This window comes from Cyprinus carpio, chromosome B12 (genome assembly GCF_018340385.1).
Source record: "Cyprinus carpio isolate SPL01 chromosome B12, ASM1834038v1, whole genome shotgun sequence".
Taxonomy (NCBI): Eukaryota; Metazoa; Chordata; class Actinopteri; order Cypriniformes; family Cyprinidae; genus Cyprinus; species Cyprinus carpio.
Window position 1 is genome coordinate 23,482,709 of NC_056608.1, and position 19,236 is coordinate 23,501,944.

General features: G+C 35.0%; 1 protein-coding gene across 2 annotated transcripts in view; it reads left to right on the forward strand.

The window, feature by feature from the left end:
- Positions 1–19,236, forward strand: part of cb12h10orf90 (chromosome B12 C10orf90 homolog) — a 25,192-nt gene continuing 5,956 nt past the window's right edge. Inside the window, exons 1-9 of one of the 2 annotated variants that reach the window (XM_042735999.1) lie at positions 1–175; positions 1,685–2,250; positions 5,298–5,370; positions 9,691–9,770; positions 13,328–14,198; positions 15,836–15,952; positions 16,188–16,357; positions 17,435–17,558; positions 18,653–18,716. In XM_042735999.1, the coding sequence (XP_042591933.1) occupies positions 1,693–2,250; positions 5,298–5,370; positions 9,691–9,770; positions 13,328–14,198; positions 15,836–15,952; positions 16,188–16,357; positions 17,435–17,558; positions 18,653–18,716 (2,057 nt within the window). In that variant the 5' untranslated portion in view covers positions 1–175; positions 1,685–1,692. The remainder of the gene's footprint in view (positions 176–1,684; positions 2,251–5,297; positions 5,371–9,690; positions 9,771–13,327; positions 14,199–15,835; positions 15,953–16,187; positions 16,358–17,434; positions 17,559–18,652; positions 18,717–19,236) is intronic. The other variant, XM_042736000.1, reaches the window with a different exon arrangement.

Consider the following 19,236-nt stretch of genomic DNA (forward strand, 5'->3'; position numbering starts at 1 on the left):
TTTTGTTCCTTCAGACTAGCACACACATTTATAGTCATGGCTGAGAGGAGACGGCACCAGTGGCCCCTCTTCACACTGTGAGAGAAGGAGACATGGAAGGAAAGCTGGGATCGTCACAGTGCTATTGCCTCTTGAAGTCAAATTGTGTCGTCCTCTTCAGAGCCGTGTGACGCAGGTAAACTGCTCTGCTTACCGTGCACGCTGTCATGTCAGCTTGTTGAGTATTGGTGTTTTTAAGTGTGTTTGTGTAGGATTGTATTGACTAAGCAGTCTGAGCTCAATTAGGATGTCACTGTAAAAAAATCTATGAAACTATTTGCCAAAAGCAATAGAAAAATCTGAAAGCAGCTCAGAGAATTGATATTTTTAAGGTGTTTTGGTGTATTTTTTACTGAAAAACAAGAATGGATGTGCATGTGTGTTGACTTTATGAGAAAACATAGTGTTCTGAACATTGTGAAACTCAATTAGGGGGTGCTTTCTTGTTCTTAAAGGTATAGTTTCCAAAAAATGAGAATTTGATGTTAATTTATTTACCTTCAGGCCATCCAAGATGTAGGTGCCTTTTTTTTTTCTTTAGTTAAACAGTACAGAAGATTTTTAGCTGAAACCATGTTCCTTGGTGATTTATAAAATGCAAGTCAGAGGCTTCCCATTTTTGAGAATAAAAAAGCATATCAGGCAACACAAAATGAATACCCGTGGCTCCTGATGATGCATTGAGGTCTTATGAAACAAAACGATTGGTCTGTGCAAGAAACAAAACATTATTTACAACATTATTTCCTATAATCCATAGTTTAGGTAGACAGCCCAGAGATATGTCCATTTTGCAAACAAATCATTCTTTTGAATCAGTTCTTTTTAGTGAACTGAATGAACCAGTTCAACAAATTGGACTGAATCATCTGAAACAGCACAGCTCTACAAGTTACTCAATCAAAACTCACTTTTAGACATCTGACAGTCACCCTGATTTGAAATGAGCCAAAGTAGCGGTGTGTCTGATCCTATGATGTGTGCTTCAGTTCCTCCAACAGTCACTGAACTGAGGAAACAGTTCAGCTCGGATGAAGACCGATGGGCCTGTGATATGCACATGTGTGAACCGAGCACTTTAATGAAGGGACCAAATGAAAGTTTTTATGGTTTCTCGTGGTTTATGTAAAAAGATGAGCTGATGAAGACTAGTTTCTACACTTTATATGCTTTGGACATTATTGGGTGCTTTAATAATATAACTGTTTATGTTACATCATTGCATGATTACAAGCCAGTGAGCCAATTAATTGAAATGAACTGTCCAAAAGAATCAGTTTGTGGAAAAGAATCCTATTTCACCCTTTGCCTGAAGCTCTGGATTACAGGTTAAAATGTTGTAAATAATGTTATCTTTCTTGCTCAGACCATTGTTTCGCTTCCTAAGACCTCAATATATTGTCAGGAGTCATGAGTATTAATTTTGTGTTTCTTGATATGCTTTTTTTTATCCTCAAAAATTTGCAGCCGCTGACTATTTAATGTATTTAATGAATCACCATGGTTTCAGATGAAAATCTTCTTCACTGGTCTATTGAGGAAAATAAGTCACCTACATCTTGGCCTAAGGGTCAGTAAATGAACAGCAAAATTTCATTTTTGGGTGAACTATCCCTGTAAGATCCATTTTTAATGTCTTTCTCAGAGTTTATTATGGAGGACTTGAAGCCCGAGGGCTGGCGGCAGCTACTTCAGCCCCATGGTGCAGCTGGCAAAAACAGCACAAGTCTCCTTCGCAGGTCCTCATCATGGAGGAGGCCTGGGGAGCGGGGTTATTACGAGGGCCCCGCGGCGCAGGTGAATGAGCCCCCTCGCAGAGCTCGTCCACTGAGCTGCATAGAGGGTGGCAGGATGGACAAATGGCTTCAGACACTAGAGAGACTCCAATCACGTCGGCTTCAGAATCAAATACCTCCGTTTGTGGACAGGACGATATCAATGCCAGTTCCCTCGAATGAGACAGCGGGAAGTAACCCACTGTGTCCTGATGTTTCCTCTCTGCGCAGGAGGAATCAGACCCCTAGCGTCTGTCCCAGAGTGAGTGAAAGCTCCTCGAGCAGTCTGGAGTCTGTTCACATTAAAGCTGCTCCCGCTGCAGAAAGAGCTCAGTTCTGCGCTCTCGCTCCAGTTCACTTCGGCTGGCTGCCCATACAAAGACATGTGATACTGACAGACATCTGTCATAACCACCATGACAACAGTAGGTGCCAGGTAAGAAGGAATAACAGGAAAGGGAAGTGATGTCACAGCAGGAAGTTTATTTTCAGAGAACATTTTCAGATTTTAAAAAAGAAAAAAAATTACATTTTCAGCTATTTTTATTGCATTTAAAGCATTTTTGAAATGTTATTTATTTAATTTTTGTTTTTATTTATGTATTGTACATTGATATATATTTTTATTTACATATTTCATTTATTATTATTATTATTATTATTATTATTATTATCAAATTAGATTTTTTTCAGATAACTTTTTCAAATTTTTCAAATGAATTTGAAGCATTTTTAAATTTGAAAGTTTCTTTTTATCTATTGTACCTATATATATATATATATATATATATATATATGTGTGTGTGTGTGTGTGTGTGTGTGTGTGTGTGTATGTATATATGTGTGTATGTATGTATATATATATAATATGTGTATATATATATGTATATATAGTGTGTGTGTGTGTGTGTGTGTGTGTGTGTGTGTGTGTGTATATATATATATTCTCTCTTTTTACATTTACATTACATTTAGTCATTTAGTAGATGCTTTTATCCAAAGCGAATTAGAAATGTTGTAAATGTGATATAACAAGTCTCAGTTAGCTTTTTACAATTATAATTTACTTGTTACATTTATTATTATTATTATTATTATTATTATTATTATTATTATTATTATTATTTATATCATAGAACTTGTTTTCAGATAACTTTTCAAATAGTTTTTTTTATTTAACATTTTTAATTTATTATTTTAATTTGTATGCTTTTATGTATTTTTTATATATTTTTTTTTTGTTTATTTTATTATTATTTTTATTTATTTATACCATAAGAGTTGTTTTCATATAACGTTTTCAGATTTTTCTAATGCATTTTATTGATTTTTGTTGTTGTTGTTGTTTATTGTTTTTTATTTATTTATTATTTTAATTGCCATTTAATTGGCCTGATTTTTTATTTTCATAAACTACCAAAAGAAATCTTTGCACAAAATTAAATTCAAAATAACTTTCCAAGACTGGATGCCACTTTGCCGAATTAGCCATGCAACATATAATGAGGTCAAGTGAGAACAATGTACTACTGTACTAACATATTTAACATTAATGGTGCTTTCTAAGGCAATCATTACTGTGACTGTTGCTTATATTTAAGGTTATTCCTTAAATCATGTGTCTTGTTGGGAGAGATCTGCTGTTACTTCTCTAAACCAATAACAGTCGCAGAAGATGTAATAGGTCAGATACATACTGAATTCTCTTTCCCATACTTTAAAAGCCAGTATACACTGTCCAGTATGCAGTATTCTAATATTTCTAACAAAGAGAGTTTGAGTTATAAATTACTTTCTGAATGGTTTTAAAGTGTCCCTTGATAATGGCTTATCTGCTCTTCGGAGAGGAAAATTGTTCTTGCGTATAATCCAACTATCAGATATCCACTAAATCATTTAGATTCATCTTTCATATTTTACATTTCAGAAAGCTGCAGTTTTTAAATGAAAATAAGATTAAAAATGTAATAAAAAATGATCTGTGAGAGTTTCGTGAGACAGTTCCACTGTTTCACACGAATTGTACAGTAGAAAACTTTTTTATTTTTTTTATTTATTTTTTTTTGGATTGAGTCATCCAGACTGGAGATAAAAGCCTTCAGAGTCCTAGACTTTCTGCCACCACTGTACACCACACAACAATCACTCTCACCTCTACTGGGAACAAACCCCGGAAATGAACAGCCGAGCTCTCAGACCTGATTTACCTCAGTGCCAACTGATGCCAGAAAGAGAGAGAGTAATAGAAAACTAAAAAGGAGGGAAAGAGAGAAATCTCTGGATGACTGTCAAGTACGTGAACTTCAGTGGCTGTCTGGGTGCTGCGTGAAGTCGAGATAAAACTGCTCTGTCAGCAGGTGCTTGGATCCATTCGGAACAGATTTAGGAACAAATAGATCCAACCACATCTGAGCCAACAACAGGATCACAACAATGCTGTGGGGCCCAGAGGATAGAAACGAATCCAATAGCATTTGTAAATCGCTCAAATCTTTTCACTTCAGTCATTTATGTTTAAGTTTAGTATTTGGACACTTAAAGGAATTGTTCATCCAAAAATGATAATTTGTTGACTATGTACTCACCCTTTGGCCATCCAATATAAAAATGAGTTTGTTTCCTCATCAGAACTGATTTGAAGAAATGTAGCATTGCATCACTTGCTCACCAGTGGATCCTCTGCAGTGAATGGGTGCCGTCAGAATGAGAGTCCAAACAGCTGATAAAAACATCACAATAATCCACACCACTCCAGTCCATCAGTTAACATCTTGTGAAGTGAAAAATTGTGTGTTTGTAAGAAAAAAATACATCAAGACGTTCCTAACTTCAGACTGTTGCTTCTGGCCAAAAATATGGGTCTATAATTCATAATAACACTTCCTCCAGTGAAAAAGTCCATCTCCTGTTCTCTCTCACATTAAAATCCACCCACATATTTGTTTAGAACTGTTTTTGCTTGTAAACGGTGCTTGATCTGGGTATATTTCTCTCCTAATTCAGACTAGATGACTTATTCACTGCAGAAAGCATTATTATGGCTAGAGAACTCATATTTTGAAATGAAAAATTATGAATTTGTTTCTTACAAACACACAACTTTTTTTAACTGATAGACTGGATGGTGTGGATAACTTGTGGATTATTGTGATGTTTTTATCAGCAGTTTGGACTCTCATTCTGACGGCACCCATTCACTGCAGAGCATCCACTGCTGAGTGAAATTTCTCCAGATATGTTTCCATGAACAAACAAACTAATCTACTTCTTGGATGGCTTTGAGAGTGAATACATTTTCAGCAAATTTTCATTTTTGGGTGGACTACTTTAAGTCAGACTTGAAATGTATATGAATGTCATTGCATTAGATCAGAAGATATCAAACCATGCAGCACATGCTTTTACCTACTGCAGGATCTGTTCATGAAATCACATTCATGTTATCTGTTTTTTTCTACAACTAAAGTCTGTGTGTTCTTTCAGCAGAAACTGAAGTCTCCCATCACTCCAGTGTTGCTCAGCACTCCTGCCAAACTTAATGGACCAAGACCAAATGGTGCGTATTGACTAAGATGGCAAATTAAATTTCTGAATGAACAACTTGTCCAAGGACACCAGTGAATTATGTTTAGAGGTTTGAGCTTTACACACTGGTGGTATAAAGTAAATTCAGTGAAATACTTCATGCAGAAATCTAAGTTGTGCATATCATTAATGTTTCTAAAGTTGCACTAAAAAAGATTTTTGGGGTAAAAAGTGAACAAAATGGCATTACTCAACAAGTGCATGAAATAATCAGTGTTCTGTGATATTCTGTGGTAAGATACAATAATGATTTATATTAGGAGCGGTTTGGGTCGGATTTACTGGGAAATTTAAGGGATATCCTATTCATTATTGCATGATTACATCATGTCCATAAGTGTAGAAAAGAGAATGATGCAAGTTTGAGAGGTCCGATGTAAAAAAGTGTTCTTTAGAAAGAAAAAGAAAGAAAAATTAAAAAAACCTTAAACTTCCTAAGGTAAGTTCTTAAATTCTCAAAAAAAGAAGAATATATATACAGTACACACACACACACACACACACACACACACACACACACACACATTATTTTTTTTTATTATTTTATAATGAGTAAATACTTAAAAGAAGTTATTTGCAATGATTTTTAAGAACATTCTTTTCAAGATTTGAGTTCTTAAGTTTTGTTTTAGGAATATTTTTTAGGTATACAAATATTCTTAGTTCGAAAATAAGAAGAAAACGACAGTTATGAAGAATTTAATTCTTCTATTTTGTGAATCTGGCCCTTGTATGCGCCAAGTTATTCTGCCAAAAATTAGTTAAATATTTTTATTGTGGTTCAGTATGAAACAACAACAACAACTAAAACATACATCAGATTCTGATCTCTTTGTAGTTTGAAGAAATGAAATTATTTTATCTTACATAAAGAGATTTTGGAGTCAGAGCTGAGTGTTTGGACTTACTGGAAAGTTTTTGGAGTCAAAGTTAAGTGTTTGGAATCAGAGGAAGAGTTTTTGGAGTCTGGAATGAGTTTTGGTAGCCGTGCATATTGTTTAGAGCCAGAGACAGATTGTTTGGAGTGAAGGGAAGACAGTTTGGACTCGGAAACGGATGGTTTTGGTTCAGAAGCAGATTGGTTGGAGTCAGGGACAGAGCAGTATTAGGTGTTCAGTCTCATGCGGTGGTTCCCTCAGTGCCGTCATCCAGTGGTGCCCCGGAATTTTGAATAGGGGTGGCCAGACAAGGCCACAGTAAATCTTGGGGTGCCACACCAAAATAAAGAAATAAAAAATAAAATAATTAAAAGTTCCACTTATTGTGTGTTATAGATATTAACTTTTGTTTCTGGTTAATGTAATAATATGATTTTAATTAGCAATGAATTACTTACTTTTTAAATGGTGTAGGTGTTTTAAATAATTATACATCAGTAAATATATGGACAAAACCAAAAAAGGGACAATATTTTGTTTAAAAACACTTTACAGTCCAATTATTTTGGGTTTGCAATATTGACGAAAAACGATATCTCTGTGATTTTCTGGGATTTTATCAATAATGATAATTAGACAATATTTTGCTGAGTGTGTTATTGTGCTGACACCTGACTCCTGAATTATTTATTTTTTACCTTTAAGCCATTTTTCCTAAAAGTGTGCACCATCTTTTAGGTCAAATTCTTGCATTTGGGCTGTTACCAAGCAAATGCAATCAGTATCAACAAAATTGATCTTTGCAATGCAGAGAAAACACAGAAGCTGCATCTGAAGTGCCATTTAGATGTTTTTGCACACTGTTTAATGCAGCTCTGAGGGACATGGAATACTTTAACCTGCAGTTACAAATGAATTAATAATGTTTGGATATTTTAAACATAAAACACTGAAAACTGATGTTTGAAATTATTTTAAAAATGAAAAGTTACCTTAAATGTGAAATTAAAACCGCCAGTAGGTGGCAGCGAGTCACTGTTAATAAGCGAGTCATTGCGATTGAACCGAATCATTTAAACGGTTGATTCATTCAGGAACGAAACACTATGATTTCGCTCGAAGACGCAAAACAGTGGCTGTGTTTGGAATGATTTTTGTTTTTAGAAATAGAGCAAAAACAGGGAATATATTGTCTGAAACGTAAGTCTCTTAATATTAACTTCTTGTTTATTGAACTGTTGTATAAACTCAATATCACTTTGTAATTATGCTGACTTTTGGAGAAAAATGTCACTCTTCGTGTGATAGCAACTATATGAAATAATATACATCTATACATGTACATCTATACATTTTCTGCTACATATCTTGAAAAATGTGTTAATTCTAATTTCCAGCAGAAATTAGTAGGGCAGCTATACTCAATCTGCAATCTTTTTTGGTGGCTGCAGCGGGTGCTTTTTTTTTTCACTTCTTAAACTATTGTGAATTTACAATATGCATTTAAATTAATAGTACCCACTGCAAATCATCCTAGGGTGGCCATGGGGGTGGCCAGGGCCACCCCTTGGGGGCGCCTCTAACGTCATCCTCTCAGCGCTCCTGCTGCTGCTGCTGCTGCTGCTGGGATCTTTTCTCTGGGGCCTGTCAGCAGGTGACGAGTGTATAATGATGCTGCCGCAGCATCACTGTAATTACAGCCGTGAGAGCAGGACCGAGTCAAGGGGAAAGAGGAGGAGGAGGAGGCAGAGATGCAGGAACGATGAGCATCTACTCCTCCACGAGTGTTTACAACAGAAATGTTTGGGAATTTCTCTCTCAATTGTTTACAACAGAAATGTCAGCTCCAGATGGTGTGTTACTCTGAGAGGACATGAGTGTCATGCTGATCAGTGTGTGTGTGTGTGTGTGTGTGTGTGTGTGTGAGAAGGCCGTTCTTCGGTTGTAAACACAGAATGAGTGACTAAGGGTCAATGACAGACACTTGCTGCCTGCCGCTCTGGATCACAATGTGTTGCCAGATCACCTTTTGTTGAATCCCAAAACAGTGGTGGAAATGAGATGAATTCTGCTTTGATTCTGGAGCAAATTGCATGGGTTTAAAGGGAATTATAGAAATGTGTTGGGAAAATCCCTTTTTTAGGTGACTAACTTTCTATTGCTCAACTTTGCAATTTTTCTGATACATAATATATGTTTATAGGGCTGCACAAGCTGACCAAACAAGTATGTGACAATATATCAATATAAAATAATAATAAGAAGAAGAAATTATAATAATAATTATTATTATAAATTAGAAAATCATTAAATTATTATTGTAATATTTAACTGTAAAAAATCAATAAATTATAATAATTGTATTGTGAAATATTTTTTTCTGATAGAAATGTTATTGACAAAAATGAAATAATAAAAAATATAAAATTCATATAAATGAGATAAATGAGATATGGTAATATTTTACAGTAAAATTAAAAAAAGAGTATTTAAGAAAAATAGAGTATTTCAGATTATATAATAGTAATAATAACATTTTTTTTTATCATCAATCATGGTAATCAGTATCACTGTTTCTGTCCATTTTAATTGATGCTGTATTTATTTTATTATTTGACTAAACTCAACCAATGGATTTGGTTGGGGGCGGGGCTATCTCCTGGCTGACCAATAACAGATGGAGACTTGTTTGAAAACAGTCATTATTTTTTGCAGTTTTATATAGTGACGCTCATGAGACATAAATTACACACTTAAGCTTTAATTTTGATCCAAACCAATGTGTTTCCACCATGACTCTTAAATGACACGCCCTCAACTCAGAAAGCCAAAGCTTCCCAGAGTTTCCCGCTGGTAATTACGACAGTGTAAATGCATAAATACAGTAGCCTATGACACAGAAGCTGACACGCAACACCTGAGCGGCTGACAAGAGTGTGTGCCGTGCTGCCCCGCGAACCGGGAGCATGCTGGGAAAATAGCTGCCTGTCAGGTGTCAGCTGCTAGTATGAAGTGCGATTACTTGCCTAAAAAAACGACGGCAAGAAATAGTTAGCTTGCCATCTTCGCTGTCAGAGGATGCTGTGACCGCGTCTCCATGGTGACGCTGACAGAGAACGATCCATCACAGCCGGGTGACGCGGAGACTGTCTGTCAGATGGAGCTCTCTCCCGCTCGCTCTCTGTCTTCATGACACCTGTAAGCGGTGCAGGTGAAGTCGCTCTAAGCAGACCTCTGTTGACAGTGTAAACACACACAGCAGGAAGATCGGCCTTGTGACGCAGGAGTGGCAGGAAACGCCTCTGGATTTATATCATAAGCAAAAAGAAACTCTCTAGTTGGCTTTATGTTCCATTTCTCAATGAAAAACGCGGAAAATGCACCTGAAAGTGGACTTTTTGTGTTTTATTCAGACAGGGAGACTTCGAGGCCTGAACCTGTAGGCTTTAGATACTGGAAAACACCTGAAAAAACACCATCCGTCCTCCATCAGGTGAGACTAACACTAACACTGCTTTACAGAGTTTGTTATGTTTTGTTCTCAGTGTCTTAATTATATTATATAATATAACACAGAGAGTTTCAACCCTCTCATGTACAACAGTAGGTTGGGAGTAACTAGTTACATGTAACTGAAGTACGTAATTTAAAATGCTAACGATTACAAAGGGGATAACATCTGCATATTTTAACACCCATACAGATATGATTGATTTCTTCCCAAAGTGCATTGACTGCTCTAAAATATGAGACACCAATATTTCAGGAGTTCAGGACACAGAATAGGACACAAGCTTATTAGATAACTGTTTTACTTCCTGTTTGGGTTTATGTATATGCTTTATTTTTTTAAGATTAACTGTTTTTTTTTTTATTATTATTGTTAAATGCCAGTGTTTCTTGTCATAGCTATGCAAAGATTTGATTTCAAAAACAGCATCAGCTTTTAAATAGATTCTTGTTATGAGTTTAAATCTATATTTAACTCTCAAAGTAAAAAAAAAAGGTGCTAAAGTCTTATTAAGTGGTGGCTGTGTTTTTAATCAGAATCAGCTTTTAAATAGGTTGTTGTTATGATTTAATTACTGTTGAGTACTGTAAGGTTAAACCCTGCCTGCTTTAAATGTTTCAAAATGATTAACAGTTGAAAACATTTGTTAGAAAGTTAGAAAAGTAATCAAAAAGTATTTAAAATGTGATCAGTTACGTTATTTTAATAAAGTAATTTAAATAGTTAAAGTACTTATTGCTTTTTGGGGTAACTTGTAATCTGTAACCTATAACATTTCCAAAGTAACCTTCCCAACACTGCTCATGTATCATAAAGTACAGTATGCATGCATCTTTCAGAAAAGTGATTATTGTAGAGAAAAGTTTCTGTTTGGGGTTCATTGTAGCATGTGAAAATCCATTGTATTTATTCATGTTTTATATCTCAGGTCTCTGAGAGACAAAACAGAAATAATGTAAAATTTTTGGCCATATAAAGCGTGTTATGTTGTAATTTTGCTTAAAATCAGAAAATGTCATGTTTTATGAGCCCATTGCTTTATTGTTTAATATATTTTTCACATTATTAAAATGGACTTTGGGTCTCTCGGCCACCAAACAGAGAGATGCCTGCTTGTTGTCCTACATACTATAAATACAGAATTTACCCAAAAGACACCACTAACATAGATTTGTATGATTATATGGTTCATAAAGCCTTGCTGCTCTTGATATAAACTTGTGATTCAAAAGCACATGGTTTGAATAATGCCTGTGTCTATTTACACTGAGTGCAAATAGCCAGCCTTGTTGGCGAAAGCTATTTTCACTAACTCCACCCTTCATTAATTTTTTACTTTTTTTTTATAACAAATGGAATTTAGTAATTTTAATATTATTTAAATTAAATTCTTATTATTCTTTTAAAAATGTTAAATCTTTTTTTAAAACATTCTAAAATATAACATGTTTTAAAGACATCCCTTAAACTCATCAAGACTGCATTTATCTTCAAACTGTAATTTTGTGAAATATTATTACAATTTAAAAGAAATGTTTTCTATGTGAATATATGTTACAAATGTAATTTATTTATGTGATGCAAAGCTGAATTTTCAGCATCATTGTGCCAGTCTTCAGTGTCACATGATCCCTCAGAAATCATTCTAATATGCTGATTTGCTTCTCTAAAACATTTCTTATTATTAATAATGTAGAAAACGGATGTGCTGATTCATATTTTTGTGTAAGAACAGCATTTATTTGAAATAGAACTGGAATGCATATTTGCTGAAATAAAAATATAATGTTGTAGAAACTTAAACACAGTTAACTATCATGTATAAACCCATTGGATTTTCTTGAAAATCAGTGTTTGCAGATTCAGTCTGGGCCCAAGTTGCTTTTCTATGCGAGCATTTGCCAAGAACATAAGTGTAGTGTATGTTGTGCGTAGATGTTCATGAAGCACTAAACAAATATTTCAAATCTTTGATTAAGTTTGTCTGCGCTGTGCTTCTGTTCCTCAGCAGTCTTTCATTTAGAAACACTGTAAATGCTGTTTAAAAGCATCTTGTAATCAGTTACATACATACTTCCAGATGACCCACACACAAACTCACAACCTCAGCAGCACAAGCAGTTGCTCTGAATTAAGCTGAACACTGTACGGGCTGTTTCTATCAGATAAATGTGTTCTCTGAAAAAAATCTCTTTCTGTGTCTGTTTATTGTGCTGTTTATGGGATGTTTGCTCCAGGCAGCTTTTCTGCATCTCTCTCATTTTTTCTGTCTTTTTGATTAACTTTGTACCATTTTACTCCTCCAGTGAGACATTGTGGGGCCGAAGAAAGAATAAACTGTTTTAGTATCTACAGTAATGCTCCTTCTTTATCTAAAAACAATATAAAACCAAAACTACCATGTTCCTGGTCTCATATCAATTGGATTTGTATGTATAAAATCAAGTTCTCTCCTCTAGTTTAAACATTCAGTTTTACACTCGAATATGAAATATTGCATAAGTAACATTGGTTATGAAAGCCATTCCATGAAGGCACAACAGCAAAGCGAAAGTACTTTTATATACAGTGTATACACCAGATAAGAAGAAGAAGATAAGAAAAAAATTATATTTTTTATTCTAAAAAAATACTTCTTAAAGAAGTTCTTAAGTTAAAAAATGACATTAAGAAGAATTGTATTAATTAGAATGCTTCGCGAATTTCAGAATTAGGAATTGAGACAATCTTCTGTGTCTCAATTTATTTATAAATCAATTTAAATTGTTATTTTAACATTTATTTAAACTTTATTTATTGTGTTTCAGTATAAAATACAAAACATACATCAGATGGTGATCTCTTTGTAGTTTGATTAAATGAAGTTTTTGATTAAAAGCTGAGTTTTTAGAGTCAGGACAGTGAATCAGAGGAAAATACCAGATTTTATTCTGTTTTTTTTTTACCATTTTCTCCTCCAATACGATGTTGTGGGGCTGAAGAATGAATAAACTGTTTCAATATCTATAGAAATGCTAATGCTTTCCTTATTTTAAAGACAACATGAACTCAAATTGTTCAAAATACTCTTTCTTAATGCATGCTTCTGGTCTTATAACAGTTGGATTTAACCAGATATATAGATGCATCATTTTTCTCTAGTTTAAACATCCAGTTTTACATTCAAATATTTGATTTAATTCAGACGTTAAATTGGTTATGATTGCCATTCCATGAAGGCACCATGGTACTTTGATATATACTGTGGTACTGTTTTTTATGTTCATATGCACAAGCATCTATATTTTGTGAGTTCGGGCTCCATGAAAGTAAGGCAAGATTAAAACTCTCCTGTGATTCTCATAATTTAATAAAAAAGTGCCTTGAGTTCCAACTTAACCGAATTGCCCCCAAAACTGATACGGTTGCTATGGAAACGGCGGAATGCACCAGTTCAGAATGACGGATTCCGAAAGCATTACTGTGCACACAGGAGGCAGAGAGAACCTCTTTCATCCACACAAAGCCCAATTCAAGACATTTCGTTTGTTTGCTTCCAGGCTTCGGGATCCGTGAGCACTGAGGGAGGACGAAATGGACCACAAGCCTGGAATCCGAAAGCCGAGATAGACACATGCCACGCTGGACCACATCCCATGTTGAGAAATCCCACATGCAGGCGTGGAAGTGCGCCGGAGTCCTTCAGCTCCTCGATATCATCCATCACTATCACTTCCAGGAAGGTCACGCACACAAACTCCAGGCCTCTGAGTCCAGCGATGAATAGCCTCGCCGATGGACACAGAAAAGCTTTAGTGGTCAAAGTCACTGAACAGAGGACGAAAAGCACTTCCAGTCTGCCCATCGCCTCGACCTCTGGCTCTGATCATGAAGAGATGGACCATGGTGTGGTCCTGAGAAGAAAGGCAACCATTGTGAAAATGACCGAACAGAGAGAGCGTTTCAGTCCAGTGAAATACAGACACAGCTACACTGAAGGACTCCATAATGAATCTAAAGTCAGTCCCTCACCATTAAACCAACCGTTAACTATATCTCTAGAGCCAGGAGGAAACCAGTGGAGGTCCCAGCACAGATCTAGCCTATCTCTCTACCTCAACAACCCAAACGATAGCAGCGCAGTAGGGGAGAGCAACACCAAAACACACAAGCCACCTCGAAGGCCTCTCAGCTGCGACGCAAGCCTGTTTAACCACACAGAACTTGGCAGTAATGCAGTTATACAGCCAGCGTTTCACAACAAGAGCTCTCCTGTTCCCCAGAAGACAAATATTGACCTTGTTAGTTCCAGCAGCAGCGAAGCAAGAAGGCGCTGGGCCTCCGGTGGCGAGGATGGGAGCAAGAGGAAAGAGTGGGATCGTGAGGAACCTATTTCAGGAATCAATCCTCTCACGCTACTAAAAGCAGCAGGTACCAGCAGAACCCGCGTGGATATGCGGCGGTAGACACACAAGAGCACACTCTAGACTGAGGCTGCGCGGCGCCGCTTTGATGTATAATGGATGAGTATTATCGTGCGAGAGAGCAGAGGTTTTTAATTGAGGCTTTTCACGGCAGATACGCACGGTAGAGGTGGACGGCCCTGAAACAGGAGATTTCTCCGCTGTCTCTCTCTCTCTGTCTTGCGTTTTTTCATCTTTTCATTTTCCCACGCATCTCTTTGCATGCATAATCTATTTCTACCCTGCTTTCAATACCGGTTTTTGAGCTTCCGTGGGAATTTAGAGCTGCTGCACACAGAGAGAAATCTGACAGCCAGTGAAAAACATGCGTACACACATTTAACTATCTGAGGACATGCATAGATGACTACTGTTTGAAATAAAGTCACTTAGAATTATTTCAGACTAACTTCACCTGTAATAGTAAAACATTTAGAATTTTTGCATTTAAAAAAATGCCACTTACTGCTTATTCTTTACATAGATTTTTAGTTTTTAGGACATTTTAAAGTAATTTACCCTTAAAAATTTTGGATTTCAGGATGAAAAAAAAAATGTGTAAAATGTTTTTACAGAATTCTAAAGATTGAAAATCATTACTATTTATTTAGTTAGTTGTATTTTTGTTGTATGATCTATCTATCACCCATCCTTCTTTGCAATGTACGTTTTTGTTCAATCTTTGCATTTGAAAAATAATTTAATAAATAATATTTTTTTATAAATAAATGTATATTAAATGGCATATGAGTATATATATATATATATATATATATATATATATATATATATATATATATATATATATATATATATATATATATATATATAATAGTATAATGCTTTCCAGATAACATTTTTTATATATTTTTTTTGTTTAAAAAAAAAGGCAATAAAAATTGTTTTTATATTTCATTTATTCCATGTATTATATTTTATAATTGTTAAGTCCCTTCACATAGGCATGATTGTATAAATTTTTAAAAACACTTACTTTACGAAAACCCTTAATTTTTAAAGTAAGGTTTCAAATTTATAATATATATCTATCTATTTATCTATCTAGAAAACATTATATTACTATTAATTTATTATTCTTAATTTATTTACAACCTTTTTTTTTTTTTTTTTTAAAAAGATTGAACACAAAAACTGTACATTGCAAGAAAGGAGAGATTAACCCTTTATACAACTATATACAGATTTGTTTTAATTTTTATTTCTATAATAGAATTGAATATAATAGAATAGAAAATGAGTTTGTTGGAACTCCTTACTCCAGTATTTGCTGTAGCTGTCCATAGACCAAAAATATATTGTACGCAAATATGTTAATGCAGACCTAAATGCATTGCTAATGCACTCTATGCATTCTCTAGTTTAACATTGCGAGTATGTCAGTACTTTAACTAACAGTAATTTTGGCCAAGCAGAACTATACATCATTCTGACACAGAGCGTAGCATACTTCCATTACTTACATTTCTGAATGCAACAACAAAATCCTGCTTGCATAGCCGGAAGCGTTTGCTTTTTGCTACTTGTGTGCAGTGTGTTTCAGACCTAGCCGAGACTCTGGATGATGCACAGTCTCTTTGTTCTCAGATAACTCGGCTGATCTGAGCGCAGACGCCGTCCTGGCCCTGAACGCCGCTGCGGTTATTGCCAACATAAAGCTGCAGGCCCAGCAGAGACGAACTACATCCCACACAGCAACAGCAGGTATACCTGATCTCTCCTGACCTTTGGCTTCCTCAAACACAAACTTCACTTGAAGCACACTGACATTTAGCAGGATGAGGGGATTTTATATAGAACGCAGCGAGACATTGATGTCTTTACACTCTGGTCATGTTGGTATTAGTGCAGCTCACGCAGTTGGAGTTTTTCTCCATTCCTCTGGTACAAAACCTAGTGAGCTGTTGTTTTATCACTGAATATTGTTCCTCTTTAACAGTGTGTTTAACAAAGGATAGAGGGCAAAATGAACACAGAGAGCTCAAAGAAGAGGCTGCTGGTGCTGATGGAAGGAACAAAACATGTCCAGCAGATCAATGTGTGGATTTTGTCCCATTCGAGTCCCAAAATGACCTTTCTGAAACTGCTTTGGCTCCACTGTCACTTAGTGTGAGTTACTCTTCTCTCTTCTGTTGTTTGCAGGTACTTCTGCACCAAAATAATGAAGTTCACTGACTGGCTATCTTAATGGGGACATACAATAGATGTCTACAAATAAAACCATTTGTGATTACTGTAGACCAACTCAAACCCTACCTCTAATTGTTTTTAGAATAGTTTTTTTTTTTTTTTTTTTTACTTATCATTTGCAGAATTCTAAAGATGGGATGACTTTTATTATCAAAGCCATATATATATGTATATATTTACTTGAGTTAAACATTTTATTTGAATTACATTTTTCCCCAAGAGAAAGTTTTTTGGATTTAAAAAATAAAAAATAAAAATGTAAAAAATCTGTCTTTCCTTGCAACATACAATTTGCAATTATTTAAAATTATTACAGTTATTTTAATATTTTTTTATTTTTTAAATTTATTTTGCAATTATTTAAAATTATTACAGTTATTTTAGATAGAAGATTATTACAGTTATTTTATAAATAAATAGATAGATATCGATAGATTCACAGACGGATAGATAGATAGAAGATAAATAGATAGATAGATAGAGATAGATAGATAGATAGATAGATAGATAGATAGATAGATAGATAGAGATAGATAGATAGATAATAGATAGATTTTAGATAGATAGATAGATAGATAGATATTAATCAGACTTTTTAGACCGACAGATAGGACAACAGACATACATTTTAGATAGATATACAGATAGATATAGATAGATAGATACATAGATTTAAACAATAGATATATAAATACAATTTTTGTTTTTAACCAGCAAATGACTATTACAATTATTAGACAGCTAAAATTAAATACATTTTAACCAGCTAATGACTATCTTAGACCAGCTAGAAACCAGCTATCATGTTCCAAACACAGCTGTTATAGTGTCTAGCAGAAATAATTGTCAAAAGATAATAAATGTCAAAGATCTCATTAGTGATTTAACCGATTTGTGATTGTAATGCAGCTTTGAAGATCTTGATTTTGGACTTTGAACTTTGAATTGAACGGTTCTTTTGGTCTTTTAATGAGAGTGTGTGCTCTGTGTGTGCAGGAGGCTTTAGTGATCAGACGGCCCGATTTCATCCAGCGCTCACAGGCCAGGGTTCGAGCGCTCGAGAGGAGGTCGCAGGAGAGGCAGAACTCCCACAGCTCACCGCAGACAGTCGAGAGCGGAGGTGTGTGGCACACACTATCAGCATCAAGACATTCATACACATTCAGACGCAGTCGAAATGAACAACACTTTCATGCCCTCAGTATTCAGACAGAATACTCAAATCAAATGAAATAAGAGCAGGGATAGTACAGAATACTGGAGAGAAGATCAGTGACTGTTAAAAGACAGGAAATATCGCCCCCATCTGAACACTGTTAAAACTGCATCACTAACATTGCTTGCTTTAGGTATTTTAGCAATATTATAAAATGCATTACTGACTCTGACTTCATTATTCATTTGATGAATCATGTTTAAAGATGTTGTAAAATTATTATTATTATTGTTGTTGTTGCATATATATATATATATATAATATATATATATATATATATATATATATATATATATATATATCTCTGTATATATAGTAGTCTATATTACTAAATATATATATACTGTAGATAGATATATATATATATATATATATATTATTAGATATATATTATAAGCCAACTCATGTGGTTTAGCTGTATTTCTAGCTGCTGTAGTTTCTCTTCCTGTGCTCTAAATATCTAAAACTATCAAATCTGACCAGTAGAAATCAGTTTGAGAACAGCAAACCACATTAGGCTGGTTAAAGTGTTTTTAATTGTATTGAAATCACTGTATAACACATGGCGTCTCATTGTTTTATACGGCGCACGTACAGAATCTGAATGGCTGTTAACATGGACAGCTGAATGCATAATCAAATTAGACAAAATATTACATAAACATGCAAAGGTATGTGTATAGCTTAAATAACAGCTGTTGGAAATCTGTAGTGCTTTTTGCATGCATAAATATAATGTTGGCTTGATTATTCCTGCAGAGGACATATTGTAAACAGAAGGCTTGCTTCTTGTAATTTTTCAAAATGAGACTTGATTGTAGATTAACAATAAATGGGTGCACCACTTCATTTTCTGATTTTTGGGGATCCATAACAAGTTAATGTTTTACCAACATTTAATCATAGATTCTACAGTTTCTTCAGTATAATTTTGTCATTAAATTAGAGTTTACCTATGCAGAAACCCCAATTATTGTGTGTGTGTTTTTGTTCTGCAGGAAGCCTTGTGAAATCCAAAGACAGAAGCATCATGGGAAAGAGTCTACAGCTGCGGTCCAGGAGGTAAAGAACATGCCAATTCCTGTTTTGAGAAACACCTTTCCTGCTTTATTTGTCTTTCAGACACAGACACACACACACACACACACACACACACACACACACACACACACACACACACACACACACACACACACACACAGGTGTATCAGTTCTATCTGTATTGAAGGTGTTGTGTGTGTCCTTGCAGCCACAGAGTTTTGCCGGCCTGATTGTGCTTTTCACAGCTTATTTGTTTTGTTGCTGCTGAATGAAACATCATCCGATTAGATCTGGTCTCACTGTGCTTCCGAATTAAAGCTCCCCGATGCACGGCTGGATGGATTCTGCACGAATGAGTGCCTGTGTTCATAAGTTTGATTTAAACCGCCAATGACTGAAAAACAAAGCCAGTTATGTCAGATAACTGTGTAAATATTCAATGTTTGTTTCTTAAAGGGGTCATATGATGCTGCTAAAAAAATATTATGTTGTGTATTTGGTGTAATGAAATGTGTTAATGCAGTTTAAGGTTAAAAAAACA